The sequence below is a fragment of the Anomaloglossus baeobatrachus genome, chromosome 1, assembly GCF_048569485.1.
Source record: "Anomaloglossus baeobatrachus isolate aAnoBae1 chromosome 1, aAnoBae1.hap1, whole genome shotgun sequence".
NCBI lineage: Eukaryota > Metazoa > Chordata > Amphibia > Anura > Aromobatidae > Anomaloglossus > Anomaloglossus baeobatrachus.
Genome location: NC_134353.1, coordinates 643,233,954 through 643,258,733, shown reverse-complemented (window position 1 = coordinate 643,258,733; position 24,780 = coordinate 643,233,954). Strand labels below are relative to the sequence as shown.

At 47.8% G+C, this 24,780-nt stretch overlaps 1 protein-coding gene across 2 annotated transcripts in view; it reads left to right on the top strand.

Moving 5' to 3' along the window:
- Window positions 1-23,553, top strand: part of TOX4 (TOX high mobility group box family member 4) — a 29,747-nt gene extending 6,194 nt beyond the window's left edge. For both annotated transcript variants that reach the window (XM_075319567.1, XM_075319561.1), the window contains 8 exons: window positions 2,720-2,788; window positions 5,828-6,070; window positions 6,199-6,459; window positions 6,662-6,889; window positions 7,026-7,106; window positions 14,806-15,510; window positions 18,066-18,232; window positions 19,058-23,553. In XM_075319567.1, the coding sequence (XP_075175682.1) occupies window positions 2,720-2,788; window positions 5,828-6,070; window positions 6,199-6,459; window positions 6,662-6,889; window positions 7,026-7,106; window positions 14,806-15,510; window positions 18,066-18,232; window positions 19,058-19,118 (1,815 nt within the window). In that variant the 3' untranslated portion in view covers window positions 19,119-23,553. The remainder of the gene's footprint in view (window positions 1-2,719; window positions 2,789-5,827; window positions 6,071-6,198; window positions 6,460-6,661; window positions 6,890-7,025; window positions 7,107-14,805; window positions 15,511-18,065; window positions 18,233-19,057) is intronic.
- The last annotated feature ends 1,227 nt before the right edge of the window (window positions 23,554-24,780 follow it).

Below are 24,780 nucleotides of genomic sequence, written 5' to 3'. Positions count from 1 at the left end.
TTTATAATGAGCCATTCACCTGTTTCATGCTGCCCAGACCACAGGCCGCATGGACCACAGCCTGGCAGCACCATTGCAATGCAGTATATTCAGGTAATGGCTCTCCCCATGGTTCCCTGCTGGGATTTCACTGTTTTCTTTGAAATTCTAGCTAATTTCAGAGAAACATATACCCAGCTGCAATTGTGTGCAAGGCTCTGGGTCATGCTGCTCTTGGTTTGGGCAGCATTAATCAAGTGACAGGTTCCCTTTAATGGTTTGCAATTGCTACGGGAGCTGCCAGCAGCCAATCTAGATGGTTTTTGTACCAAAGTACATTCAGCATGGCAGAACACACCTCGACAATGATATAACCTCACTGATAACATGCCAAGATGTGCACGTGCCCGTAGTTATGCACGTGGCGCTCATACTTGATACTGAATAAATCAACATGTTTTGAAGATTGTTTCCGTTTTCATGATTTGAAGAGCATTACCGTGTCTATCACTACTGTGAATTCCAAAACACCATGACTTTTCCCTCTTGGTGTTGCACTTTCAATGTTGAATGTATATACAGTGAAAGATATTTGATCCCTTGCTGATTTTGTAAGTCTGCCCACTGACAGACATGAACAGCCTATAATTTTAAGGGTAGGGTAATTTTACTAGTGACAGAATATCCAAAATAAAATCCAGAAAATCACATTGTATAAATTTAATTTAAATTTATTTGCATTTTTAGAGAGAACTAAGTATTTGATCCCTCTGGCAGACAAAACTTAAAGGGAACCTGTCATCAGAAATGTTGCACTAAACATAAAAGATTCCCCTTCTGCAGCTCCTGGGCTGCATTCTAGAAAGGTTCCTGTTATTATTGTGCCCCCTTTCTGACCAAAATAAAGACTTTATAAAGTACCTTTTTTGTATTCAGATACTGTAAATGGGACACGGGGGCGGGCTGCCTGATGTCCGTTATTCTGCCTCCTGCCGCTTTAGGCCGTCCCCCATTGCTCATTTCCATAGCTGTGGATGCCGCCCAGTGCTCCAGAGGTCCCCGCGCATGCCCAGTGCCTATCTCTCGTGAATGAGCACTGTGCCCAGTGTCACCGCTGGTGATGTGTGCGCAGGCTTTAGATTATGGGCGGCGCTTTGATTTTCATTACCAAGTAACCGCCCATAATCGCGTGACTGCGCGTTCCCCTCTACCTCCACTGTTCTGCGCAAGCGCTGGCCCCACGTTACCTCTTTCCCATCTTGCCCTGAGGCAGGAAATAGATGGGAGGAGCACGGAGCAGGCCACCACCGATCAGGATTAGACGCAGGAGGCAGAGGGGGAAAGCGTGGTCACGCGATTATGGGCGGTTACTTGGTAATGAAAATCAAGCACAGCAGTCAGACATTTTTTTTTTTTTTAGTTGATGATGAGGTTACGCACATGTCAGGAGGAAATTTTGTCCATACTTCTTTGCAGATCATCTCTAAATCATTAAGATTTTGAGACTGTCGCTTGGCAGCTCAGAGCTTCAGCTCCCCCCATGTTTTCTATAGGATTAAGGTCTGGGAGACTGGCTAGGCCATTCCATGACCTTAAAGGGGTGGTTCACCCATATTTTTTTGTCTAGATCAATATTATATTAACAATGTTTCTCTCAAATACCTTGTGTTGGCAATAGTGCCTGTGAGAGGCGCTATTGCAGACCGCTGTTCCCCGTTCAGTGACGTACCCGTCAAGTGCTGCACACGTCACATCCGTGCAGCCGGCTGCATTCTGAGCCCATCTGCTCCCTCTTCCCTCACAGCACAGCGCGTCTCTTGCTTGCAGCGTTCTGCGAGGAGGGAGGGGGAGCAGGAGACGCGCTGTGCTGTGAGGGAGGAGGAAGCGGGGAGCAGATGGGCTGTGACAGCAGAGAAACACCGCTCACAGCTCAGAGTCTGGAAGAATGTAGCCGGCTGCACAGATGTGACGTGTGCAGCATTTGACGGTGACGTCACTGAACTGGGAACAGCGGTCTGCAATAACTCTTCTCACAGGCACTATTGCCAACACCAGGTATTTGAGAGAAACATTGTTCATTCTCAAATCCTTTTTTTTTTTTTTTTTTTTTTTTTCCCCATTTTTCAGAAAATTCCATGACACATTTTTTTATGTGCGTGTATTGGCCGTGCCCGACCTGTCAGACTGACATGTCACTCTTGTATCTGAGCTCACGCAGATGCTGTCATTACCTGGGGTGGCGCATGCGCACATAGTCTGGCTCTCGCGAGCTCATCGTGGCCTTAATGCGACTGTGCTAGATCTCGGACAGGGGAGACGAGAGTGACCTGTCAATCATTAACAGGAGGCAGGCAAATAGGGGGAGAGGCCTAAACCTATAAGCGCAGTGCCAACCTCATTGCATAAAAAATTACCAATGGAATTCTCAAGGATTTCTAAAACAAAGGTATGGCTTTAATCAATATTGGGGACTTAATATAATTGACATTAGTGTTAATGATTATTATCGATCTGTACTTCCAGCCTATTGGCTAAGCCCTACAGCACCATTTCTATGTATCTCCCCTATACATTCTGTAGCTCCGCGGTGCGGAGACCAGTGTTCTGCAGCTACCGATCATCTTGAGAAGAATCTTGAATTGCATTTCTTTTCCATAACAGTCTGATCCTTCAGTCGTACTCCTCTTACAGTCTGATCTCTCCTTCTTGCTTCCCTACCATGTGAATTTCTAATCTGCAGTTTCCCGGGGGGAATGACAGTTACCTGACCATCACAGGATCCGGGCACCCCTTCCTGACTGGGACGGAGGTGAGTGCATACAGCAGAATATGGCTGCTTTTACTATTTGCTATTTGGGATGTTCACACATTCTGCGACTGAAACTGTGCCACACATCTGAATGGGGTTGTTTCACTGGAACGGGTCAGTTGCAGATCTTTCCGCAATGGTTGTACCTATGCTTATACCGTTAACAGCTTACACATGTAACCAATATTGTCCTACTAGAAAGCAGTGTCAGAATATGAAGATGTGGCCCTGAGCTGTAAGTGTAGCTAAGCTTCAGAGTTGGCTGACACTGTCACGGTTATGTACACATATAGTATATATGACCTGCATGAGAAAGTGTCAACCTAATGATCCTTCTGTGGGTGAAAAACAAGGGTTCAGAGGGAACTGCTGCTCCTCCGCGGATGTCTACAATACTGACCCGTACATTTTGTTGTGCAGATGATCAGGGGGAGCCCTTATCAGTAAGAGGACTGACCCACCTAGTGAAACCGCAGCAGATTTCCTGAGTATTCACTTGTGGAAGTTTTGCTGCGTTTCACAGTGGCGGCACAGTGCAGGGAAGATTTAGGAAATCTCAGCAGCCCAACAGAATGTGTGCTGTGGATCTCAGTGCGTATTCACACTTTGTAATGGTGAAATATGTGGTTGTCTCGCACCTTGTTCACAACAGTAAGGGGCCCTTTGCACACTACGACATCGCAAGCCGATGCTGCGATGCCGAGCGCGATAGTCCCCACCCCTGTCGCAGCTGCGATATCTTGTGATAGCTGCCGTAGCGAATATTATCGCTACGGCAGCTTCACATGCACTTACCTGCCCTGCGACGTCGCTCTGGCCGGCGACCCGCCTCCTTCCTAACGGGGCGGGTCGTGTGGCGTCACAGCGACGGCAGGCGGCCAATAGAAGCGGAGGGGCGGAGATGAGCGGGACGTAAACATCCCGCCTACCTCTTTCCTTCCGCATTGCAGACGGGACTCAGGTAGATGTTCCTCGCTCCTGCGACTTCATACACAGCGATGTGTGCTGCCGCAGAAACGAGGAACATCATCGTACCGTAGCTGCAGCCAAAATAATGAAAATGACCGACACTACACCGATCATACGATACCGACGCTTTTGCGCTCGGTAATCTTAGTTAAAACTATTTACACACTACGATGTCGAGAGCGACGCCGGAAGTGCGTCACTTACGATTTGACCCCACCGACATCGCACCTGCGATGTCGTAGTGTGCAAAGGGCCCCTAAATCTCACTGCCCGAGGTGTGTAGTAAATCTCTTTTATAAGTGTAGATATACATTGATAGCAGAAGGCGGTGAGGGCATAAACCCAGCCGTTCATAGCACTTATGGAGGAGCTGCGTGGTGTGTCCTCGAGGCTGTCCAACCCCGTTATATCTTTAAAAAAAAAATGATGCTACAAAACGCCTACGGCTGGTGTCAGACTTGCGATTGCCTTGCGCTAGTTTCGCGGTAAGTAGAGAAAAAAAGTATTCAGCTCACCCATGTAAGGTCCTCCAGTCTGCAATTGATGCACGTAGTCCTGCGGACAGGCAGGTCCAGCTTCAGAGTAAACGGTAATAGAAAATGAGTGGGACTCAGCACCAATATGGATGAATAAAAATCTTCATGCTTTATTTGGAAAGTTTAAAAATAGAGAAAAGGGTCACAAATCATCCAAAATCGCCATGCGACAAGCCGCACGGCAAGTCGCATGGCGATTTTGGATGATTTGTGACCCTTTTCTCTATTTTTAAACTTTCCAAATAAAGCATGAAGATTTTTATTCATCCATATTGTTGCTAGTTTCGCGGTGCATCACCCGTTATAGACTCTCTCTCCTCACAGGAGCGTCTCAGCTGCATAGTGATACATGCAACCGACCCGCTCCTGTGAGGAGAGTAAGTCCGTACCGGGTGATGCACCGCGAGATACACGCGAGGCAATCGCCAGTGTGACACCGCCTAATCGTCTTGCCAATTCTCAGCAGCTCCCACGCCAACACTTCCCTAGTCTACCATGTCACTGCTGCAGCTAATCACTGTCTGCTGTTACTTTCATGGTATTGATACTACACTGCTACAACCAGTGATTGGCTGTAGCAGTCGTGTGTTAGCATTGATGGAGCTGGTAAACTAAGACTGACCAGACTATGATGCCTTGACATAGGAAATCAAAGCGAGTTGGTGTGAGGCAAGTATTAACTCTTTTGTTGGCTTAGGCAATTGGCAGCAAAAAATAGGGTTGGGCGACCTTTTTATTTGAGCATGGCCAGGGCCTGCAGCACAAAAGTAAGCACTAGAGATGAGTGAACCTGAGGTTCGGTGTTTGCACTGAACACAGACTTTACAGTAGTTCGGAGTTCAGGTGCTTTATGTATGGAGACCGCTAGTGTGAGCATCGCTGTGCTTTGGTACGCTTGGTGCTCGGCCCAGTGCGAGCCACTTGCCGTGTTTGATCAGCTCGCACTAGGGGTAACATCCGCGTAATAGGATGTTATGTGCACCAAACAAAAAAAAAATAGAAAAACCCTTACCGGAAGTGATCTGTTTATAGCTGGCTGCATGTCGGCGGAGACCCAAATTGCCCAATCAGTGACTTCCATTGGGATTCAGGTAAAGTCTGGGTCCCAAACAGAACTTAATCTAAAGTCCAGCTGAACCGAACTTCCACAGGTCCGCTCATCTCTAGTAAGCACTAATGCCAGCTGCAAAAGGATATATTCCCAGCTGGTGACAAGCTGAGGTGCCACGTCCTTGTGGTGCGACAAGATGGTTGAAATGTTATTCTAAAAAGAAGTGGTAGTTAAACTATGGCTGTTATTTCATGCAGCATTGGAATGTGTGGCACAACGAAGTGCAGCAAGTGGCATTATGTCTGGAGAGGATCTGGCTGGAAATCTAGTGCAACATGTGGTGCCCCATACACTGTGGCTCTCTGCAGGTCATTGAGTCTTTTGCACAGGATGACTGTGGGAAAGGGCTATATATGATAGATATCCTGCTCTAATTCCCGCATTACTTGTGTATTGATGCACATGTTTAATTCTTTTACACAGACCTTTCATACACCCAGCCTTGGGGATGAGGAGTTTGAGATTCCCCCAATCTCTCTAGATTCTGACCCTTCTCTGGCGGTCTCTGATGTGGTGGGACACTTTGATGACCTTGGGGACCCCACAGGAGTCCAAGATGCAAGTTTTACAGCACAGTATGGAGTACAGACTCTGGACATACCAGTAGAGATGACTCACGAGGTTATGGAGCAAACAGACGGACTGCTTGGATCTGGATTAACCATGGTAAAGGGATAACCTTTTTATTTTTTATTTTTCATAAAGCGATGTATGAATCTAATATTCAAGTGTTTTGTATTGTCATGTTGGCTATATACTATTGTAATGATCCTTGTCGATTTAATTTAATACAGGATTTGGATCCCCCTATTGTCACTGCTTATAGTGCTAATCCCCCAGTCACCATAGACGTGTCAATGACGGACATATCATCTGGGCTTCTGGCTCATAGTCAGCTGACTACTATTGACCAATCAGAGCTGAGCTCCCAGCTGGGCTTGAGTCTTGGCGGTGGCACTATTTTACCTCCAGTTCAGTCTCCTGAGGATCATCTTTCTCCTGCTCCTTCTCCAACAAGTTCTCTACATGATGAGGACATGGAAGACTTCAGAAGGGTGAGTTTGTGTCACACGTGTGAAGTGTACATGGCTATTAACACGCTCGTTAACAAATACATAAACAATTGATATATAGTATCCCTTTGGTATTTCGTTTAGAATTTTAGGTGACATATTTTTGTAGTTTCATACTACTTTGACATATTTCTATTCAGCTTGTGCATATTTTCACATAATGGCATATACTGGTCACTTACAGATAACTGCCCCTAAGGGCATTGTCGTCGAACAAGCAAAGAAACAGAAGGCTTCGAAAAGAAAGAAGAAGAAAAATCCCAACGAGCCTCAAAAACCACTCTCTGCATATGCCTTGTTCTTCCGGGACACCCAAGCGGCTATCAAGGGACAAAACCCCAATGCCACCTTTGGGGAGGTATCTAAAATTGTGGCTTCTATGTGGGACAGTCTTGGAGAGGAGCAGAAGCAGGTAACTGTGTTCCTTATGAAAATATTATCTTTGTAGATCAGATTGTTGTATTAAGGCAATCTCCATCTTCTTATTTCGTTGCTGGCTTTGGAATTTAGTCAGATTCCTCTTTTCTTAAATATCCATTTCTGCTCAGGTTTACAAAAGGAAAACAGAAGCGGCAAAAAAGGAGTATCTGAAGGCTTTGGCACTGTACAAGGAAAACCAGATGACACAGGTAGACGACCTGGAATTCATTTTTAGACTGGTCATTGACGGTGTTTGTCCACATTGTATGGTCCCTCAGACTGTAAATTAGCAGTATAGTATCAAGTAGATGAAGGAATGGTCTAGAGTACACATGATTTTGGTCAAAGTCATCGGTAAGGTGGCTGAGCCTGGCGACTCCAGTGTTCCTTCCTCCACAGTGAACTCTCAAATTGCTGAAAGATGATGGACCACCTCGGAGAAACATACATTTTGATCCCTTTTATTTTGGGCAGATGATATCAAATGTAGGTTCTCGAAGTCTCCTCTGTGTGGACGACATTATGTACTCAACCAGATTACATCACTGTAGCTCCTAGAAATCTGTGTCAGGAGGAGTATACAACGGTTGTCATATGAGGCTTCGTGCTGTTCCTGCTTGTGATATGTTTTTGGTTCCCCTCCCCCGTTTGCTTTATCAGGCAGAAGGAAAGTTAATTGGTTGGTGCTGAATCGTACAGAACTAAAGAATCCGAAGTATTCGTTAGTTTTACAGGACATGAGCCCTGTAACTCAGGAAATCTATGCATGGTGTCTTATGTATATCAAGTGCGGTTGGATGAGACTACAAACTGGGAAGTATAATGAGGGGGATAAAAAGGTAACAAGGCAGTATGTGAGACTAGAGAAACGACGCCAAGATGGAAAGGAGCCAGGATGATTAATTGCCCATAATAGACACATTAATTAAAACCAGTACATACGATCAAGTGCATTTGTTATTCTTTAGTAATAACTTATGTGGAGACCAAGGACCCCTAAACTGTATATTCAATACCAGACACCTATTTGTGTGGGTGTGTTTGTTTTTCTTTGTCGCTCCATTGGGAGACCCAGACAATTGGGTGTATAGCTTCTGCCTCCGGAGGCCACACAAAGTATTACACTTTAAAAAGTGTAACCCCTCCCCTCTGCCTATACACCCCCCCCCCCCCCCGTGGATCACGGGCTCCTCAGTTTTATGCTTTGTGTGGAAGGAGGCACACATCCACTCATGCATTCTCATATTAGTTATGTCGGTTGGAAGAAAAGAGGGCCCCCACGGGGCCCCCGGCATGTTACCTTCTCACCCCACTACGTTGGCGGTGTTGTTAAGGTTGAGGTACCCATTGTGGGTACAAAGGCCGGAGCCTCATGCCGTCTCCTTCACCATCCCTTAGCGGCTCTGGGAGAAGTGGGATCCTGACCGGTCAGCCATTTACTGGGACCGTGCTCCCTCCGCAGCCCCTGTGGGAATCTGCCGGACCGGAGTCTATTCAACCTCAGGGACCGGGCCCTGCAACTCTAAGGTACTCTGTGTCCCCATAGGGGACTGTGCAGGGAGCGCACCTTCTTCCCGGACGCTGCGGCAGCTGCTGAATTGAGAAGGCCGGTGGACTTCCGCGCCGACCATGCCTGCTTGTCGGGCGCGGTCTCAAATTTAGTCCCCGGCTTCATCGCGGCCTAGTCGCAAAAATCCCGCCCCCGGGCCTGCCTGTCAGGGGTAAGGGCGGGACTGCCGACCTGACGTCAGATGTGAGGGCCGGAGCATCCTGCATGTTTCCTCCCCCCTCACTGATCACTGTGGGGACCCCAGATTCCCGCACTTTCCTGGCGCCGCCCACGGCTCCACTCCTCCCCTGAGAGCTCCGGCAGCCATTTTTTGGCATTCTGCCGGTGGAGGATTCTCAGTGAAGAGCTCTGCAGCTCCGGGGGACCTAAGGCAGGGAATCTGGAGGACACACACTCCGCTTTTTAGCGGTCGGTAAGCCACACCGGTCACCCGGTGCTGGTCCCCCTAGGGTGCCGGAATAGATACGTATTTATATATATATTTCTGTTCGGTCGGGCTGTATACCCTTTTCTTGCCCATATACCCTCAGTGATCACTCTCCTAGGAGACAACAGCATGTCGTCCACAAGGAGCAAAGCTGTTAAGGCACAGGGTTTTTTTGCGGCCTGTACCTCTTGTGGGGCTATGTTACCTGCGGGTTCCACCTACCCTCACTGTGAGCAATGCTCGACCCCTGTTTCGCTTGCTCAGCCGGAGCCTCGGTCACTAGTGGGCCCCTCGGCTCATGTAGACCCCCCCTGCTCCCCCTGTCCAGGCGGCAGGGACAGAGTTCGCCTCTTTTGCTGAGAAACTCTGAGTCACTTTCACAATCCATGGCTCAGTCTATGGACAAATGGTCTGCCAAGCTGCTAGAAGCTTTGCAGTCCAGACCGGTCCTTACACAGGCCCCGGCCCCTGTTGGATTGCCGCCTCCAGGCCCCTATCGGTCCGCGCCGCAGCGCGCTCCCAGGTTGGGCCCTAGGTCTCACGTGGAGGACTCCTGCCCGGACCACAGTCCTAGACAGGCTAAGCGGGCTCGCTGGGAATCTTCCCCGACTTCTTCACGCTGCTCGGGTTCCCAGCTTGAGGACTCTCTGGAGGACGAGGCGGACGTCGCAGCTCAGGGCTCTGACCCTGACGTCGCCCTTAACCTTGATACACCTGAAGGGGACGCCTTAGTGAATGATCTTATCTCGTCCATCAACCAGGTGTTGGATCTCTCTCCCCCGCCTCCTACTGTAGAGGAGTCGGCGTCTCAGCAGGAGAAACACCAGTTTAGGTTCCCCAAACGTACACGTAGTGCGTTTTTCGATCACTCTAACTTCAGAGATGCTGTCCAGAAGCCCAGAGCGGTTCCGGACAAGCGCTTTACTAAGCGCCTCACTGACATGCGTTACCCCTTCCCCTCCGAGGTCGTTAAGGGTTGGGCTCAGTGTCCCAAGGTGGATCCTCCAGTCTCTAGATTGGCGGCTAGATCTGTGGTATCGGTTGCAGATGGCTCATCGCTAAAGGATGTCACTGACAGGCAGACCTGCTGGTGAAGTCCATCTATGAGGCCACGGGCGCGTCTTTTGCCCCGGCCTTTGCAGCCGTGTGGGCACTCCAAGCTATCTCAGCTTGTCTGGCTGAGATTAATGCTGTCACACGTAATTCTGCTCCGCAAGTTGCGTCTTTGACTTCTCAAGCGTCAGCTTTTTCTTCCTACGCCATGAACGCAGTCCTAGACGCTGCTAGCCGTACAGCTGTGGCATCCGCTAACTCTGTGGCAGTCCGCAGGGCCATGTGGCTGCGCGAATGGAAGGCAGACTCGGCCTCCAAGAGGTTCTTAACCGGTTTGCCGTTTTCTGGCGACCGCTTGTTTGGCGAACGATTGGATGAGATTATTAAGGAATCCAAGGGAAAGGACTCCTCCTTACCCCAATCCAAACCTAAGAGACCTCAGCAACGGAAAATACAATCGAGGTTTCGGTCCTTTCGTCCCTCCGCCAAGCCCCAATCCTCTTCGTCCAGCAGGCCGGAGAAAGGCCAGAGGAACTCCTATGCGTGGCGGTCCAAGTCACGCCCCCAAAAGGCCGCAGGAGGCACTGCCTCCAAGGCGGCCTCCTCATGACTCTCGGCATCCCCTAGCCGCATCCTCGGTCGGTGGCAGGCTCTCCCGCTTTGGCAACGCCTGGTGGCCACATGTTCAAGACCGATGGGTGAGAGACATTCTGTCTCACGGTTACAGGATAGAGTTCAGCTCTCGTCCTGCGGCTCGTTTCTTCAGAACCTCTCCGTCCCCCGCTCAGGCCGACGCACTTTTTCAGGCAGTGGACGCTCTGAAGACAGAAGGAGTTGTGATCCCCGTTCCCCTTCAGGAACGTGGTCGCGGCTTTTACTCCAACTTGTTCGTGGTGCCAAAAAAGGACGGATCATTCCGTCCCGTTCTGGACCTCAAGCTACTCAGCAGACATGTGAGAACCAGATTGTTTCGGATGGAATCTCTCCGCTCGGTCATCGCCTCGATGTCACAAGGAGACTTCCTAGCATCGATCGACATCAAGGATGCTTATCTCCACGTGCCGATCGCACCCGAGCATCAACGCTTCTTGCGTTTTGCCATCGGGGACGAACACCTTCAGTTCGTGGCATTGCCTTTCGGCCTGACGACAGCCCCACGGGTTTTCACCAAAGTCATGGCATGGCGACTCTCCAGCAGTTCGGGTGGATCATCAACTTCCCGAAATCCAAGTTGACACCGACCCAATCACTGACTTACCTCGGGATGGAGTTTCATACACAGTCAGCGGTAGTCAAGCTACCGCGGGACAAACAGCTTTCTCTGCAGGCAGGGGTGCAATCTCTTCTTCGGGGTCAGTCACACCCCTTAAGGCACCTCATGCACTTCCTGGGGAAGATGGTGGCAGCGATGGAGGCAGTGCCGTTCGCGCAATTCCATCTGCGGCCACTCCAATGGGACATTCTCCGCAAATGGGACAGGAGGTCGGCTTCCCTCGACAGGAACGTCTCTTTCCCTTGCAACCAAGACGTCTCTTCAGTGGTGGCTCCTTCCCAATTCTCTATCGCAGGGAAAATCCTTCCTACCCCCAACCTGGGCTGTGGTCACCACGGACGCGAGCCTGTCAGGGTGGGGAGCGGTTTTTCTCCACCACAGGGCTCAGGGAACCTGGACTCCGATAGTCTTCCCTTCAGATCAATGTTCTGGAGATAAGGGCAGTGTATCTAGCCCTATTGGCTTTCCATCGGTGGCTGGAGGGCAGGCAGATCCGTATCCAGTCGGACAACGCCACTGCCGTCGCATACATCAACCACCAAGGCGGCACTCGCAGTCGTCAAGCCTTCCAGTAAGTCCGGCGGATTCTGCAGTGGGTGGAAGCCACAGCCTCCACCATCTCCGCAGTTCACATCCCGGGCGTAGAAAACTGGGAAGCAGATTTTCTCAGTCGTCAGGGCATGGATGCGGCGGAATGGTCTCTGCACCCAGACGTGTTCCGAGAGATCTGTCGCCGCTGGGGAACGCCGGACGTCGATCTCATGGCGTCACGGCACAACAACAAAGTCCCGGCATTCATGGCTCCGTCTCAGGATCACAGAGCTCTGGCGGCGGACGCGTTAGTTCAGGATTGGTCGCAGTTTCGACTGCCTTATGTGTTTCCTCCTCTGGCGATGCTGCCCAGAGTGTTACGCAAGATCAGATCCGACTGCCGTCGCGCCATTCTCGTCGCTCCAGACTGACCGAGGCGGTCGTGGTACCCGGATCTGTGGCATCTCACGGTGGGACAACCGTGGGCGCTCCCAGACCGCCCAGACTTGCTGTCACAAGGCCCGTTTTTCCATCTGAATTCTGTGGCCCTCAACTTGACTGTGTGGCCATTGAGGCCTGGCTCCTAGCGTCTTCAGGGTTATCTCAGGATGTCATTGCCACCATGAGACAGGCCAGGAAGCCAACGTCCGCCAAGATCTATTACAGGTCTTGGCAAATCTTCTTATCCTGGTGCTCTGATAACTGTTTTCCTCCATGGCCGTTTGCCTTACCCACTTTTCTTTCATTCCTTCAATCCGGAATGGACAAGGGTTTGTCACTCGGCTCTCTCAAGGGCCAAGTATCGGCGCTCTCCGTATTTTTTCAAAAGCGCCTAGCCAGGCTTCCGCAGGTCCGCACGTTCCTGCAGGGAGTTTGCCACATAGTCCCACCTTACAAACGTCCGCTGGAACCCTGGGATCTTAACAGGGTGCTAACGGCTCTTCAGAAACCACCTTTCGAGCCGCTGCGGGATGTCTCTTTATCACGTCTTTCGCAGAAGGTGGCCTTTCTAGTGGCAGTTACATCACTCCGGAGAGTGTCTGAGCTTGCAGCGCTGTCATGCAAAGCCCCCTTCCTGGTGTTTCACCAGGATAAGGTGGTTCTGCGTCCGGTCCCGGATTTTCTCCCTAAGGTGGTATCTCCTTTTCATCTCAATCAGGATATCTCCTTGCCTTCATTTTGCGCTAATCCAATTCACCAATGTGAAAAGGATTTGCACTCTTTGGATCTAGTGAGAGCACTCCGGCTCTACGTGTCTCGCACGGCGCCCCTGCGTCGTTCAGATGCGCTCTTTGTCCTTGTCGCTGGCCAGCGTAAGGGTTCGCAGGCTTCCAAGTCAACCTTGGCTCGGTGGATCAAGGAACCGATTCTCGAAGCCTACCGTTCTTCTGGGCTTCCGCTTCCTTCAGGGCTGAAAGCCCATTCTACCAGAGCCGTGGGTGCGTCCTGGGCATTGCGGCACCGGGCTACGCTCAGCAGGTGTCAGGCAGCTACGTGGTCTAGTCTGCACACTTTCACGAAACACTATCAAGTGCACACCTATGCTTCGGCAGACGCCAGTTTAGGTAGGAGAGTCCTTCAGGCGGCGGTTGCCCACCTGTAAGAGGGGGCCGTTGCGGCTCTTTTTATTGAGGTATTCTTTTACCCACCCAGGGACTGCTTTTGGACGTCCCAATTGTCTGGGTCTCCCAATGGAGCGACAAAGAAGGGAATTTTGTTTACTTACCGTAAATTCCTTTTCTTCTAGCTCCTATTGGGAGACCCAGAACCCGCCCCTGTGCCCTTTGGGCTGGTTGTTCTTTTGTGTACACATGTTGTTCATGTTGAATTGTTCTTTTGGTTCATGGTTTGCAGTTCTCCGAACATCCTTTGGATTGAATTTACCCTAGACCAATTTATAAGTTTTCTCCTTCCTGCTTTTGCACCAAAACTGAGGAGCCCGTGATCCACGGGAGGGTGAATAGGCAGAGGGGAGGGGTTACACTTTTTAAAGTGTAATACTTTGTGTGGCCTCCGGAGGCAGAAGCTATACACCCAATTGTCTGGGTCTCCCAATAGGAGCTAGAAGAAAAGGAATTTATGGTAAGTAAACAAAATTCCCTTCTTTTTTTCCTTTTCTTTTTTTGGAGGGGCAATAGTTTTGAATATCATCCAGCAATAGTCTTTTAATAATTCATTATGTCTGTATCCATTCAGACAGTTAAAGGGAACCTGTCAGGTCCAATATGCACCCAGAACCACGAACAGCTCTGTGTGCATATTGATATTCCCTGCCTAACCGTCCCTTCATCTGGTTGCATAGATGGAGATCTATAGAAAAATTATTTCTCAAGATCTTTTATCATATGCCAATTAACACTGGGACTAGTCCCAAGGGCGTTGCTTCCCTTGCTGGTCGGCTCCAATAGCATGTTAGTTCGCCCCTGTGGGCATACTAACATGCTAATGAATACGCAGCGTCAGAGGATGATCTCCCTCACCTCTCCGCTGTGATCACCACCCAACGCTGGATTTTGGCTCCGTGTACATGACCCCGGAGTTTCAGTCATGCGCACCACTTCAGTTTGAAGCCAGGACACGTACACTCTGCTTCATAGTGCACATGACCAAAACTCCGAGGTTATGTGCACGGAGACGAAATCCAGCGTCCGGTGGCAATGGCACCGGAGAGGTGAGAGATCATCCTCTGACGCTGCGTATTCCTTAGCATGTTAGGATGCCCACAGGGGCGTACTAACATGCTATTGGAGCCGACCAGCAAGGGAAGCAACGCTCTTGGGACGAGTCCCAGTGTTCATTAGCATACGATAACATATTAGAAATATTTTTTCTAAAGATCTCTTTATCTATGCTAGTGTATACAGGGATTAGCAATATGCACCCAGAACTGCTCATGGTTCTGGGTGCATATTGGACCTGACAGATTCCCGTTACAGTATGGGTTCAAGCAGTAGTATAGAGGGGGTGATGCCATATTTTTGTAATCACTTTGTCAGTATGTTCTCTGATTTATTACCGTGTCTTTTAAAGCTTTTCTATTTTAATTTTATACAGGTTGTTGTGGAGTCATTGGATTTGGACCCCCCTGCTGCCCCGGCTGTACTTGCAGAATCGCCAGTCCCTTCTCCCTCTGTTGTGACGACGTCCAGCATTCCACAGTGTATTTCTTCACCACCTACACCTACTAGTATCCAGGCACCAACACCATCCCCTGCCCCTACACCGCCACCTCAAATGACTCCTCCACAGCCTAGCATTGCTAAAATAATAATTTCCAAGCAAATGCTGCAATCAGGACAGATTCCCACATCTATTGCAATGTCTCAAGGCATGGTGACGGTAATCCCAGCTACTGTAGTGACTTCCAGAGGCCTTCCTCTTCATCAGTTACAGCCAAGCCCCCAGGCACGAATTACACGTTCTGTCCTTCAGGCAGCAATGCAGTTGCCTCCACGCTTACAGCCTCCACCATTACAGCAGATGCAGCAGCCCCCTCGTCTGCAGCAGATGGCCCCCGCACAGCAGCCATCCATCACTATTCTTCAGTCGCCGCCACCTCTGCAGCCTATGCAGAAAGTGCGGCTCAGCTTACATCAGCCACCTCCATTGCAGATCAAGATTATACCCCCTCCTCTTCAACCTCAACCACAGACTGTTCAAGTCCAAGCAAAAGCCATCCCAATTATCAGTGTACCCACCTCTCCAGAGGTGTCGGTCTCACCTGAGCACTTGGAAGTGTTAACAGAAGTGGTTCAAGAAGTAAGTTTCAATTATTTTGGGTTTATGGCGGTCAATGGAGAGGGATGGACCGTTACATCCTTTCTGTGAAAGTGGGGACACTTAAGAGGGGTATTCCCATCTCTAAGATCCTATCCCAATATGTAGTAGGTGTAATAATGGCAACACCTCCAATTAGAAACGTAGTATAGTTCTTTAGGCATAGCCATGTCTCTTGCCTCATGTGCTTTGCAGCTTGGTATCCATGGTTATGACCACAAGCAACTAAGGCCAGTGACACATACCCAACTTTTCGTCGGTTTGACGGATGCGGTGCACGCCAGTACAGTATGATACAGTACAGTGGCAGCGCCGCAACTTGAGTCACATGCTCCTGTCACATGACAGCATGTGACCGGCGCTTGTTACGCTGCCAGTGTACTGTATACACTGCACTGGCGTGCGCTGCATCCATCGAACCGGTGAAAAGCTGGATATGTGTACCCGGCCTAACGGTCACTATATGTGTGGACTTTACTATGGATACCTAAATTACAATGTCCAGCACATGGTAAGCAACAGTGAATCAGGAGCACTGTACTACATTCCTAATTGGAGGTATTTGCTAGTATTATTTTTCCATATACTACATATTGGGATTAGATCTCGGCGATGGGAATAGCCCTTTTAAATAGTCTGTGATTCCAAGCTGTCAGTATACACAAAGCACATAGCCTTGTGGGGGATATAGAACCGATTTTAAAAATTACAGATTTTGTTTGAACCACTGCTTAATTCTTCAGCAATTAAAGGGTTACACTGACTACCTGTGACTACATTTTCATCAAAGGTCGCCAAGGACAGTATGGAGCAGGCTCAGGAGCTGAGCCCATGTCTTACACACTGGATGCTGGCTGTCTCTAATGGTGGCATTTCAGTGGAGCAATTGCCAGTGCACTTGTGCATCAGTCCATCGTGACGCAATTATGGGCGTTAGTGGGTGACCATGGCAGCTGGAGCCCTGTTGAACGTGCCCATATCTCTCGTGTTAAGGGTGCTTTACACACTGCGACATCGCTAGCGATCTCGTTAGCGATGTGACACTCCAGATCGCAGAAAAGATGTGCCGAGATCGCACATAGGTCATTTTTGTAGCGCCAGTCACATGTGCGATCTCGGCAAATCGTATGTGCGATCTGGCGTGTTACATCGCTAACGAGATCACTAGCGATGTTGCAGCATGTAAAGCACCCTTTAATCCACCTGTCAAGTTCTGTTGTTGTGGTTTTTTTTTTTTTTTTGAGCTTCATAGAACTACAAGTTTACTATCTATCATAATACTTATAATGCACCTGACAGGGTCCCGTTGTACCTAGAACCACGAGCCGTTCTGGGTGCATACTGCTAATCCCTGCCTAACCGTCCCTGTATACACTAGCATAGATAAAGACATCTTTAGAAAAAGTATTTCTAAAGATCTGTTTATCATTTTCTAATGAGCGCAGGGACTGGCTGCAGGGGCATTAATTCCTCCGCTCATTCCGCCCTCTTAGCGTGGTAACACGCCCACGGGCATGCGAACATGCTCGGCCGCCGATGCTTTCCTCTGCCTCCAGCGATGCAGATTGAAGGTTTAAAATTTTTCTTTCCACATATTTAAAAGGAGAAAACGAGTGGCTTTAAACTCCCCCCACCCCTATTTTAAAAATGCATGAAATGACAGAGTAATTATCGATACATCAGAATTAATTTTTACTTGCCTAAAATACAGTAAATGGCAACCTATAGTCATAAGTATCTCAGTGAATGGTGTAATTCAAAACTCCAGCCCCAATTCATCATAGCGGTAATGCCAGAATCCCGTGAGCGGCATAGTGCACTCAGCCTCTTGGCCACATTAAGGGTTTATCGGGCTCCCTAATTGGCATTCTTGATAAAACTTCAGTTTCTGCAGAACGTCTACAACACTAAGCTCGTCCTGTACAATGCTATGTAGCACTTGTGTATGATGGCGGGGCCAAATGTTTAAATCAGTCTCCACCATCCCGTCTTCTTTAATGACTCTGGCTTCATAGCGCTAGAGAAAAGCGGAGATAAATGGGAAGGTGAATGCATGAGTGCACTTGGATTGTACAGCCATTCTGTGCTGATAATAGTAGTCCCTTTTTAAAGGTATTGTCTGTGAGTTTTCAAACTGGTTTTAATGTTATGGTGAGGCCGGGAATGGTGCCAAAATGGAGAATAAAAATTAAAATGACCTGTTCAATCACTTTGATTCTGCCTCATTGCTCTGGTGCTGATCATGGTAACTATTCATGTGACTGCTGCATCTAATCTGTTGTCCACACCTGTTAGTGCCATTACATGACCATTGAGGCCAGTCATTGGATGCAGTGGTTACATGTATAGTAGATGTGATAGCACTACTGCAGGACTGGGGGTGACCACTGGCAAATCTGCCCGTGACCAGTGTGAGTTTTGAATAGGGGAAATAATATATTTTATTTGGTAAAAATATAGAAATATTTCATGTGATTGTTTGTTTTGTTTTTTTTTTTTATTTTCTTTTCTTTTCTTTTCCGATTTGCGTTCGGTAGGAATCTCCCCCTTCACAGATGGATGTTCACCTAGTGAGTAGTTCTCCGATACGCAGCCCATCCCCCCAGCCACGGTGCCTGCGCTCTGGATGTGAGAATTCCCCTGTAGAGAGTAAGGATTGGGATAATGAATACTGCAGCAATGAGTGTGTGGTGAAGCATTGTAGGTAAGTCCTGAGTACAGGTTACTGTATTATACTTGAATTTACAAAACCCTGTATTTAGCAAATAGTTGTTCCTTCCATAACTTAATGGGAACCAGCCAGCAGCATTTTCATATATACAGTAAAGCCAGTGCTAGGATGGCCCTAGGATGCTGAATGTAAGCATAGCTTTAGTTCAGAAGCTGGATGTTTTATTTCAGAAATATGTGCACGTAAAGTTCCAGCAATACACTGCTGTTTTGACTGACAGGTGCCACAGGTAGGGAATAAGTGGGTTAGGTCTTGCCATCGATTCCTGCCCCTGTCTGCCTGCCTGGCCTTCCTCCCCGTCGCCATCATAGACGTTAATTCCGGTGCAGGCAGAGAGGGTCGGGAATAGATAGCCCCGACCCACATATTCCCTACCTGTTGCACCTGTCAGTCAATGTATTCCCGACCCCGTCTGCCTGCACCGGAATTAACGTCTATGATGGCGATGGGGAGGAAGACCAGGCAGGCAGACAGGGGCAGGAATAGATGGCAAGACCTAACCCACTTATTCCCTACCTGTTGCACCTGTCAGTCAAACAGCAGTGTATTGCTGGAACTTTACGTGCACATATTTCTGAAATAAAACATACAATCTCAAAACAAAAGCTATGGTTACATTCAGCATCCTAGTGCCACTATTTCACTGGCTTTACTGTATATATGAAATTCCTGCTGCTTGGTTTGCTTTAAATTAGGTGTTGTCTATCACACGCATAAATCTCCTGGGCTATATTGATTTTTACTGCTGTTTTATACGCCTTTTGATATTATATTTTTTTTTTTTTTTTTGTCTTACAGGGATACATTTATGTCTTGGGTTGCAACACGAAATCTAGGGACACTTGCTTCTGTGAAATAACACAGATCACCCCTTTTGTAGGATTGTCACGTGGGAGGAAAGAGGTTGGAACTTCTCGACCAATGCCAACATGTATAGGAAAGAAAACAAAACAACAAAAATTTTTATTGACTGCATATATGATCTGAGCAAAGCAAGGACTTGATGATGCAGAGTACATTTTGTCTACTTCTGTGATAAGGCATAGAGTGGGTAATTTTTTTTTTTTTGTCTTCACTTTTTTCCAACTAAGCTATGAACTTGTAACCCGAAAGGTAGGAGGGCTGCATACACATTAATGTCATGACGTCTTACCTCAAGAGCAAGAATCGTGGGCAGAGGATGTACGCCACCAATGTGTAGGGTTTGCTATTATTTCTTAGCCGCCCAGATGTTTGGGAGCCTTTAAGGATGCAGTCTCCTTAGACCAAGCTGTTCACCATTTAGCTGAAGCCATCTGTAATAAATGCTTTTTTTTTTTTTTCTGGATATTTTGAAGATGAACCATTTTTGTCATCTTAAGTAGCCTTTTTAATGCCTATTTCACATGAGGCCTAGTGAGCATCTTATACAGTTAGGAAAGTTGCATTGAAGAACTTGAGGGCTCTGTATTGTCTTAGATCCACAGTGGAGGTAGAAAGTCCCTTTTGTTTAACTTGGGATTGCTTCATTTTCTCCAGTAATATTTCCAGTCTCATTCTCTACAAGGGCTTTTTAGTATCACTCTCATATTCATTACTTTAATAGACCATTAGTCTGATCCTTGGAGTGTTTACAGTTCTGTTTATTAAAGGGAAGATCTTACTTTGAGAGTCATTTGCCTATAGACATACTGGTAATTGGCACACAAATAGCCTTTAATTAGTGTTTGGCATGTTTACTGGAACAGCGACTTACAGGGAGACAATGCTGCTGCTCCCTTCCGGTCATCAGGGTGGTGCAGGGATCGGTTACTGTCACCGCTGAGTATAGTGACTTTGCTGTAATCGTGCATGTGTGTGCGCTACCGCCTGCACAATCTCTTTTGTGCACACACACTGGAGAGCTGCCTGTCAATCACTACATGTTGAGCAGTGTATGTTATGTCCTCCTGCAGTACCCCAAATGGCTGGAAGCTAGCTACAGCAGGGAGGATATAATGTTGTTTCCTCCCTGTAGCCACTGCTCCAGTATGCCTGTAGTGCATGATTTTATGCTAGTTACTTGAGGATTACTTCTATAGCTACAAGTAAATAGCGTTTCTGGATGTGACTGGTTTCCATGAACTATAGTGGCAGATGTTAGAACGTCTGCATTTGGTCTTTCATATTTCTACGAGGCAGTGCTTATTACTCTGGATAGTTGGACATGGTCGAGGGAATGCCTCTTTTCAGCAGGGATGGCCTGGGTCATAATGAGAAGAAAACTTGTTTGTGTTATGATGTAAAGTGTCCCAAAAAAACAAATGCTTTGTCCCGTTCTCTATAATACTGTATACAGCCATAGTGGTAGCAAACAGCACAAGAATCTGGCGGTATTGGGTACATAAAGGAATCGGTTCCAATGTCTGGTATACTAGTCTTTGTATGCCTTCTCTATTCTCTGTGGGATGTTTTAAAGAAAACTTGGTAAATGCAAGATATAATATGGAACAAAAAAATGCAATTATAAACAAAATGGTCATTAACTTTTCCATTACACGACATGGTTGTGTATAATGACTATCGCACCTTTATGGAATAATTTTACTGTAAGAAAAAAAATGAAATTGGTCTTTAAAAATAATTGTTACTTTTATGCATTTCTGTATCTTTATAATTACAGATCGTAAATTCTGCTCATGTTTCTTACCAATGAATAGTCTGTACAGGGACTTGTCCAAAGGTTTGTTTCTGGGGTCAGATTAGATGCTTGTATGCAGATATAATTGGTATATAGCTTCAACTAAAAAGGCTATGTGGAAAGTGACTTAAACAAAACCAACCAGCTGTTTCTTCACATATAATCTACATGCAGTGACACACTAGCACTATGATGCTGATTCAGATTATACCTTTAGTTTAGAGATTGGATGTTTGCTGAAAAATCCTTTATCAAACCTTCAGAAATAACCATATTTTTCGGACTCTAAGACACACTTTTTCACCCACCCCTTGATGTTGGGGGAAAGTGAGGGGTGGGTCATGGCTGCAGGGCATGAGGGTGCTGTGGTGGAGTGGGTTATCGGCTGCATGCCCAGGCTGTAGCAGCGCCTACCGTGACTACGTGGGCCTGCTCATTTCATATGCATGCATCCTCCTGCCCATCATCTCTCAATGCTGACAGGTGGGCGGGGGATGTGTGCATAACTAGCAGCCAGCCTGCGTGATCACCCCTGGCAACTACAGCCTTGAGTGATCTTGTGTGGCTATATTCACTGCTCCCCGATCGTCATCAGCAGCAGCGGGGGGGGGCAGTGGATAAGTACGGTATACTCACCGGTCCCTGCAGCATTGCGGTGTCCTCCTGTCTGCCAGCCCGCTGATCTGTGTAGAGAGCGGTGAGCACAGGGATGATGTTATAGCTGTGTGCACTGCTCCACATACAGCAGCAGGCAGGCAGACCGGAGGTCATCGCGGACCTGCAGGGAATGGTGACTGGCTCCACACTCCAGTGCTGCTGCTGCTGCTGACAGACAGGAAGATGGGCGATTCTGCTGGAGTGAGGAAAGGTGGGTAAACTTTTTTAGGGTTTTTTGTGTGCCACAGGATGTGGGCTTTATACCCGGATGGGGGTATATAGCAGGATGGTGGACATATATACAAGGATGGGGATCATATAGAAGGCAGGAGGATCATTACCAGGATGGGGTACCTTTTTAGTTAGAGCATTTGGGGACATTACCCCCATAAGTGTGTTGTGACCACATTTTTTTGCTTAAAATTTTATTTTCCTCCTCTTAAATCAGTGTGCGTCTTATGGTCCGGGTGCGTCTTAGTCTAAAAAATACGGTACATCATTGATGCAGTAACTTGAGCATCGGGGCTGGACTATGTGGGCCGGGTCCTCAGGAATGCTTCTTCCTCCTGATTAACAGCCTCTTCTTTATTTAAATTTGCACTGACATTGCTGCTGTTGGTGGTGCGTGTGTATTGATACTGTAACATTTTCTTAAACACATTTTCAATCTGCGCATGCACTCTTGCCACTCATATTTATCTCCAGTGTCTTTTTTTAAACCAAAATGTTTTTATTAAAGATTTTATACAATACATAATCTCCACAGTGTCTTAAATACAAATACCTACAAGATTGGTGCATGTGAGTACTGCAGTTTCTGGTGCCATTTTATTGAAGACACTAATAAATGGTGACTGCGCATGTGCAGATTGAATTTTTTTTTTCTTCTCTTTCTCTTCTATCCTTTCTGTGTATACGCCACAGTTATCTCCAGTGTCCTCAGTAACAGCTCCGGAGCTCAAAGTACGCACGTAAGCCGATCCCAGTGCCATTTTAGAAAACATCGCACTTGCAATTCGCATGCTTTGTGAATGGTGGTGGCGTAAAATTAGAAGAGGAGGTGAGTCGGGAGTAAGAAGCATTCCTGAGGACCCGGCCTGCATCGTCCTACCCTGATGCTAAAGACCCTGCACCAATGACATTATTTCTGAAGGTTTAATAAAGGATTTTTCAGCAATCAAGCATAGAATCGCTAAATGGAAGGTGTGAGTTGAATCGGCACCAAAGTGCCAGTACGGCACTGCCTGTACTTTATATGTGGAAAAACCTGCTGCTTGAATCTGATTACTAGAACATTAAAAAAAAAAAATAAAATATATGGTTGAAAAGGTGTGTATACCTTTTTTTTTTTTTAAGATGGTAGCAAGAAGGCATAATATAGCGAGAATATTGGAGTTTGATTGTATTTAGTACTGAATTTTTTTTTTCTTCTCTCCACACCTCCCTCAGTTATAAGCCTTTTTGACATCAATACGATTGATAAGGTTCAGTGTAGTTCCCTCCATCCAATCGAACTACGCCTAGTTTCTACTTTGTTAGTCAGCGTTTATAGACGTAGTGCTTTTTTTGGCATATCTTTAACCTTCGTCCGGCTGAGTAGGTACAATTGTAACTATTCCGTTTTAAAATTGCAATAAATTTTTTTTTTCCAAAAGCCGTAGAGGGCTGAAATTTCGTGACATCTCTGCAGTTTTGGTCCAGAATATATTGGCCAAATTTCAATAAAATATCTTCACCCCCTTCTGAGATAAGGGGTCACTGTTAACGTTGTAAAATTATGTAGCCTGACGAAGGTTAACCATTTTAGGAACCTGCCCTATAGAGTATTTTGCTCTCTTGATTTACAATACATGTAGACATGAGGTATTAAGATGCCAAAAAGTTCTATTGTGTGGGCAATAATAAATTATTTTGGAAAATTGTTTTTTCTTCAGCGCTCTATTGGGAGACCCAGACGATTGGGGTATAGCTACTGCCTCCGGAGGCCACACAAAGCACTACACTAAAAAGTGCAAGGCCCCTCCCCTTCTGGCTATACCCCCCCGTGGTATCACGGGTTCTCCAGTTTTCAAGCTTTGTGCGAAGGAGGTCAGACATCCATGCATAGCTCCACAGATTTTAGTCAGCAGTAGCTGCTGACTATTTCGGATGGAAGAAAAGAGGGCCCATATAGGGCCCCCAGCATGCTCCCTTCTCACCCGTTGATGGTGTTGTAAGGTTGAGGTACCTATTGCTGGTACGGAGGCTGGAGCCCACATGCTGCTTTCCTTCCACATCCCCCTGAGGGGCTCTGAGGAAGTGGGATCCTGCCGGCCTCAAAGCTCTGACGCCGGGCTCCATCCACAGACCCATTTGAACCTGCTGGATACGGAGCTGGAGTACCGTTCAGGGACATGGCCCTGCACCATTACAGGTACTCTGTGTCCCCGGACACACAGGCACAGCACACTCCAGACTTGCTGGGTGTGCTAGTGCGCCGGGGACAGTAAAGGGTTACAGTCACTGCAGCTTTGCTGAGTGACTTTGTGTATTGGGAACTACCGCGCCGGACGCTCCGGGAGCGGCGGCGCGGCTGGGACTTGTAGTTCGCCGGGGACTGGGCGCCGACCGCGCTTTTACGGCGGCGGCGCTTATAAATCCAGTCCCCGGCTTCTGCGGCCTAGTGCCGCTTCGTTCCCGCCCCCTCCCTGTCACTCAGGGAAGGGGACAGGCGCTGAGCAATCAGCAGCGCCGAGGGCTGGAGCCTTTTTACATGCTCCAGCCCTCTCACTGCACACTGTCGGACGCCGGATTCCCGCTCTGACTTGGGGCACGCCCACGGCCCGCCCCTCCTCACACGAGCTGGGGAAGACGCCGGCAGCCATTACCGCAGTCCGAGCTCGGACTTTCGGCAACCAGGCAGTACTATGGCGACCATACACCCGCTTATAGGCGGGCGGTAAGCGGCACACATAGTGCTGACCCCAATATATACTGCAGTGTGTACATGTGTATTTTAACTGCATAGGTCACTATATGCCCGCTTGGAGAGCGACACATCAGCAGCAGGAAAGCAGGTGTGCTAAGGCACAGGCTTTCTATGCTGCTTGTATTGCACGTACTGAAGTGTTCATTTGTATTTATGCTTGTCTGCTATACATTGCACTGTACAGTCGCTAGTCTTAGCTATATTCTCCTGGAATGGCTAGACTACAGCAGCAGAAAA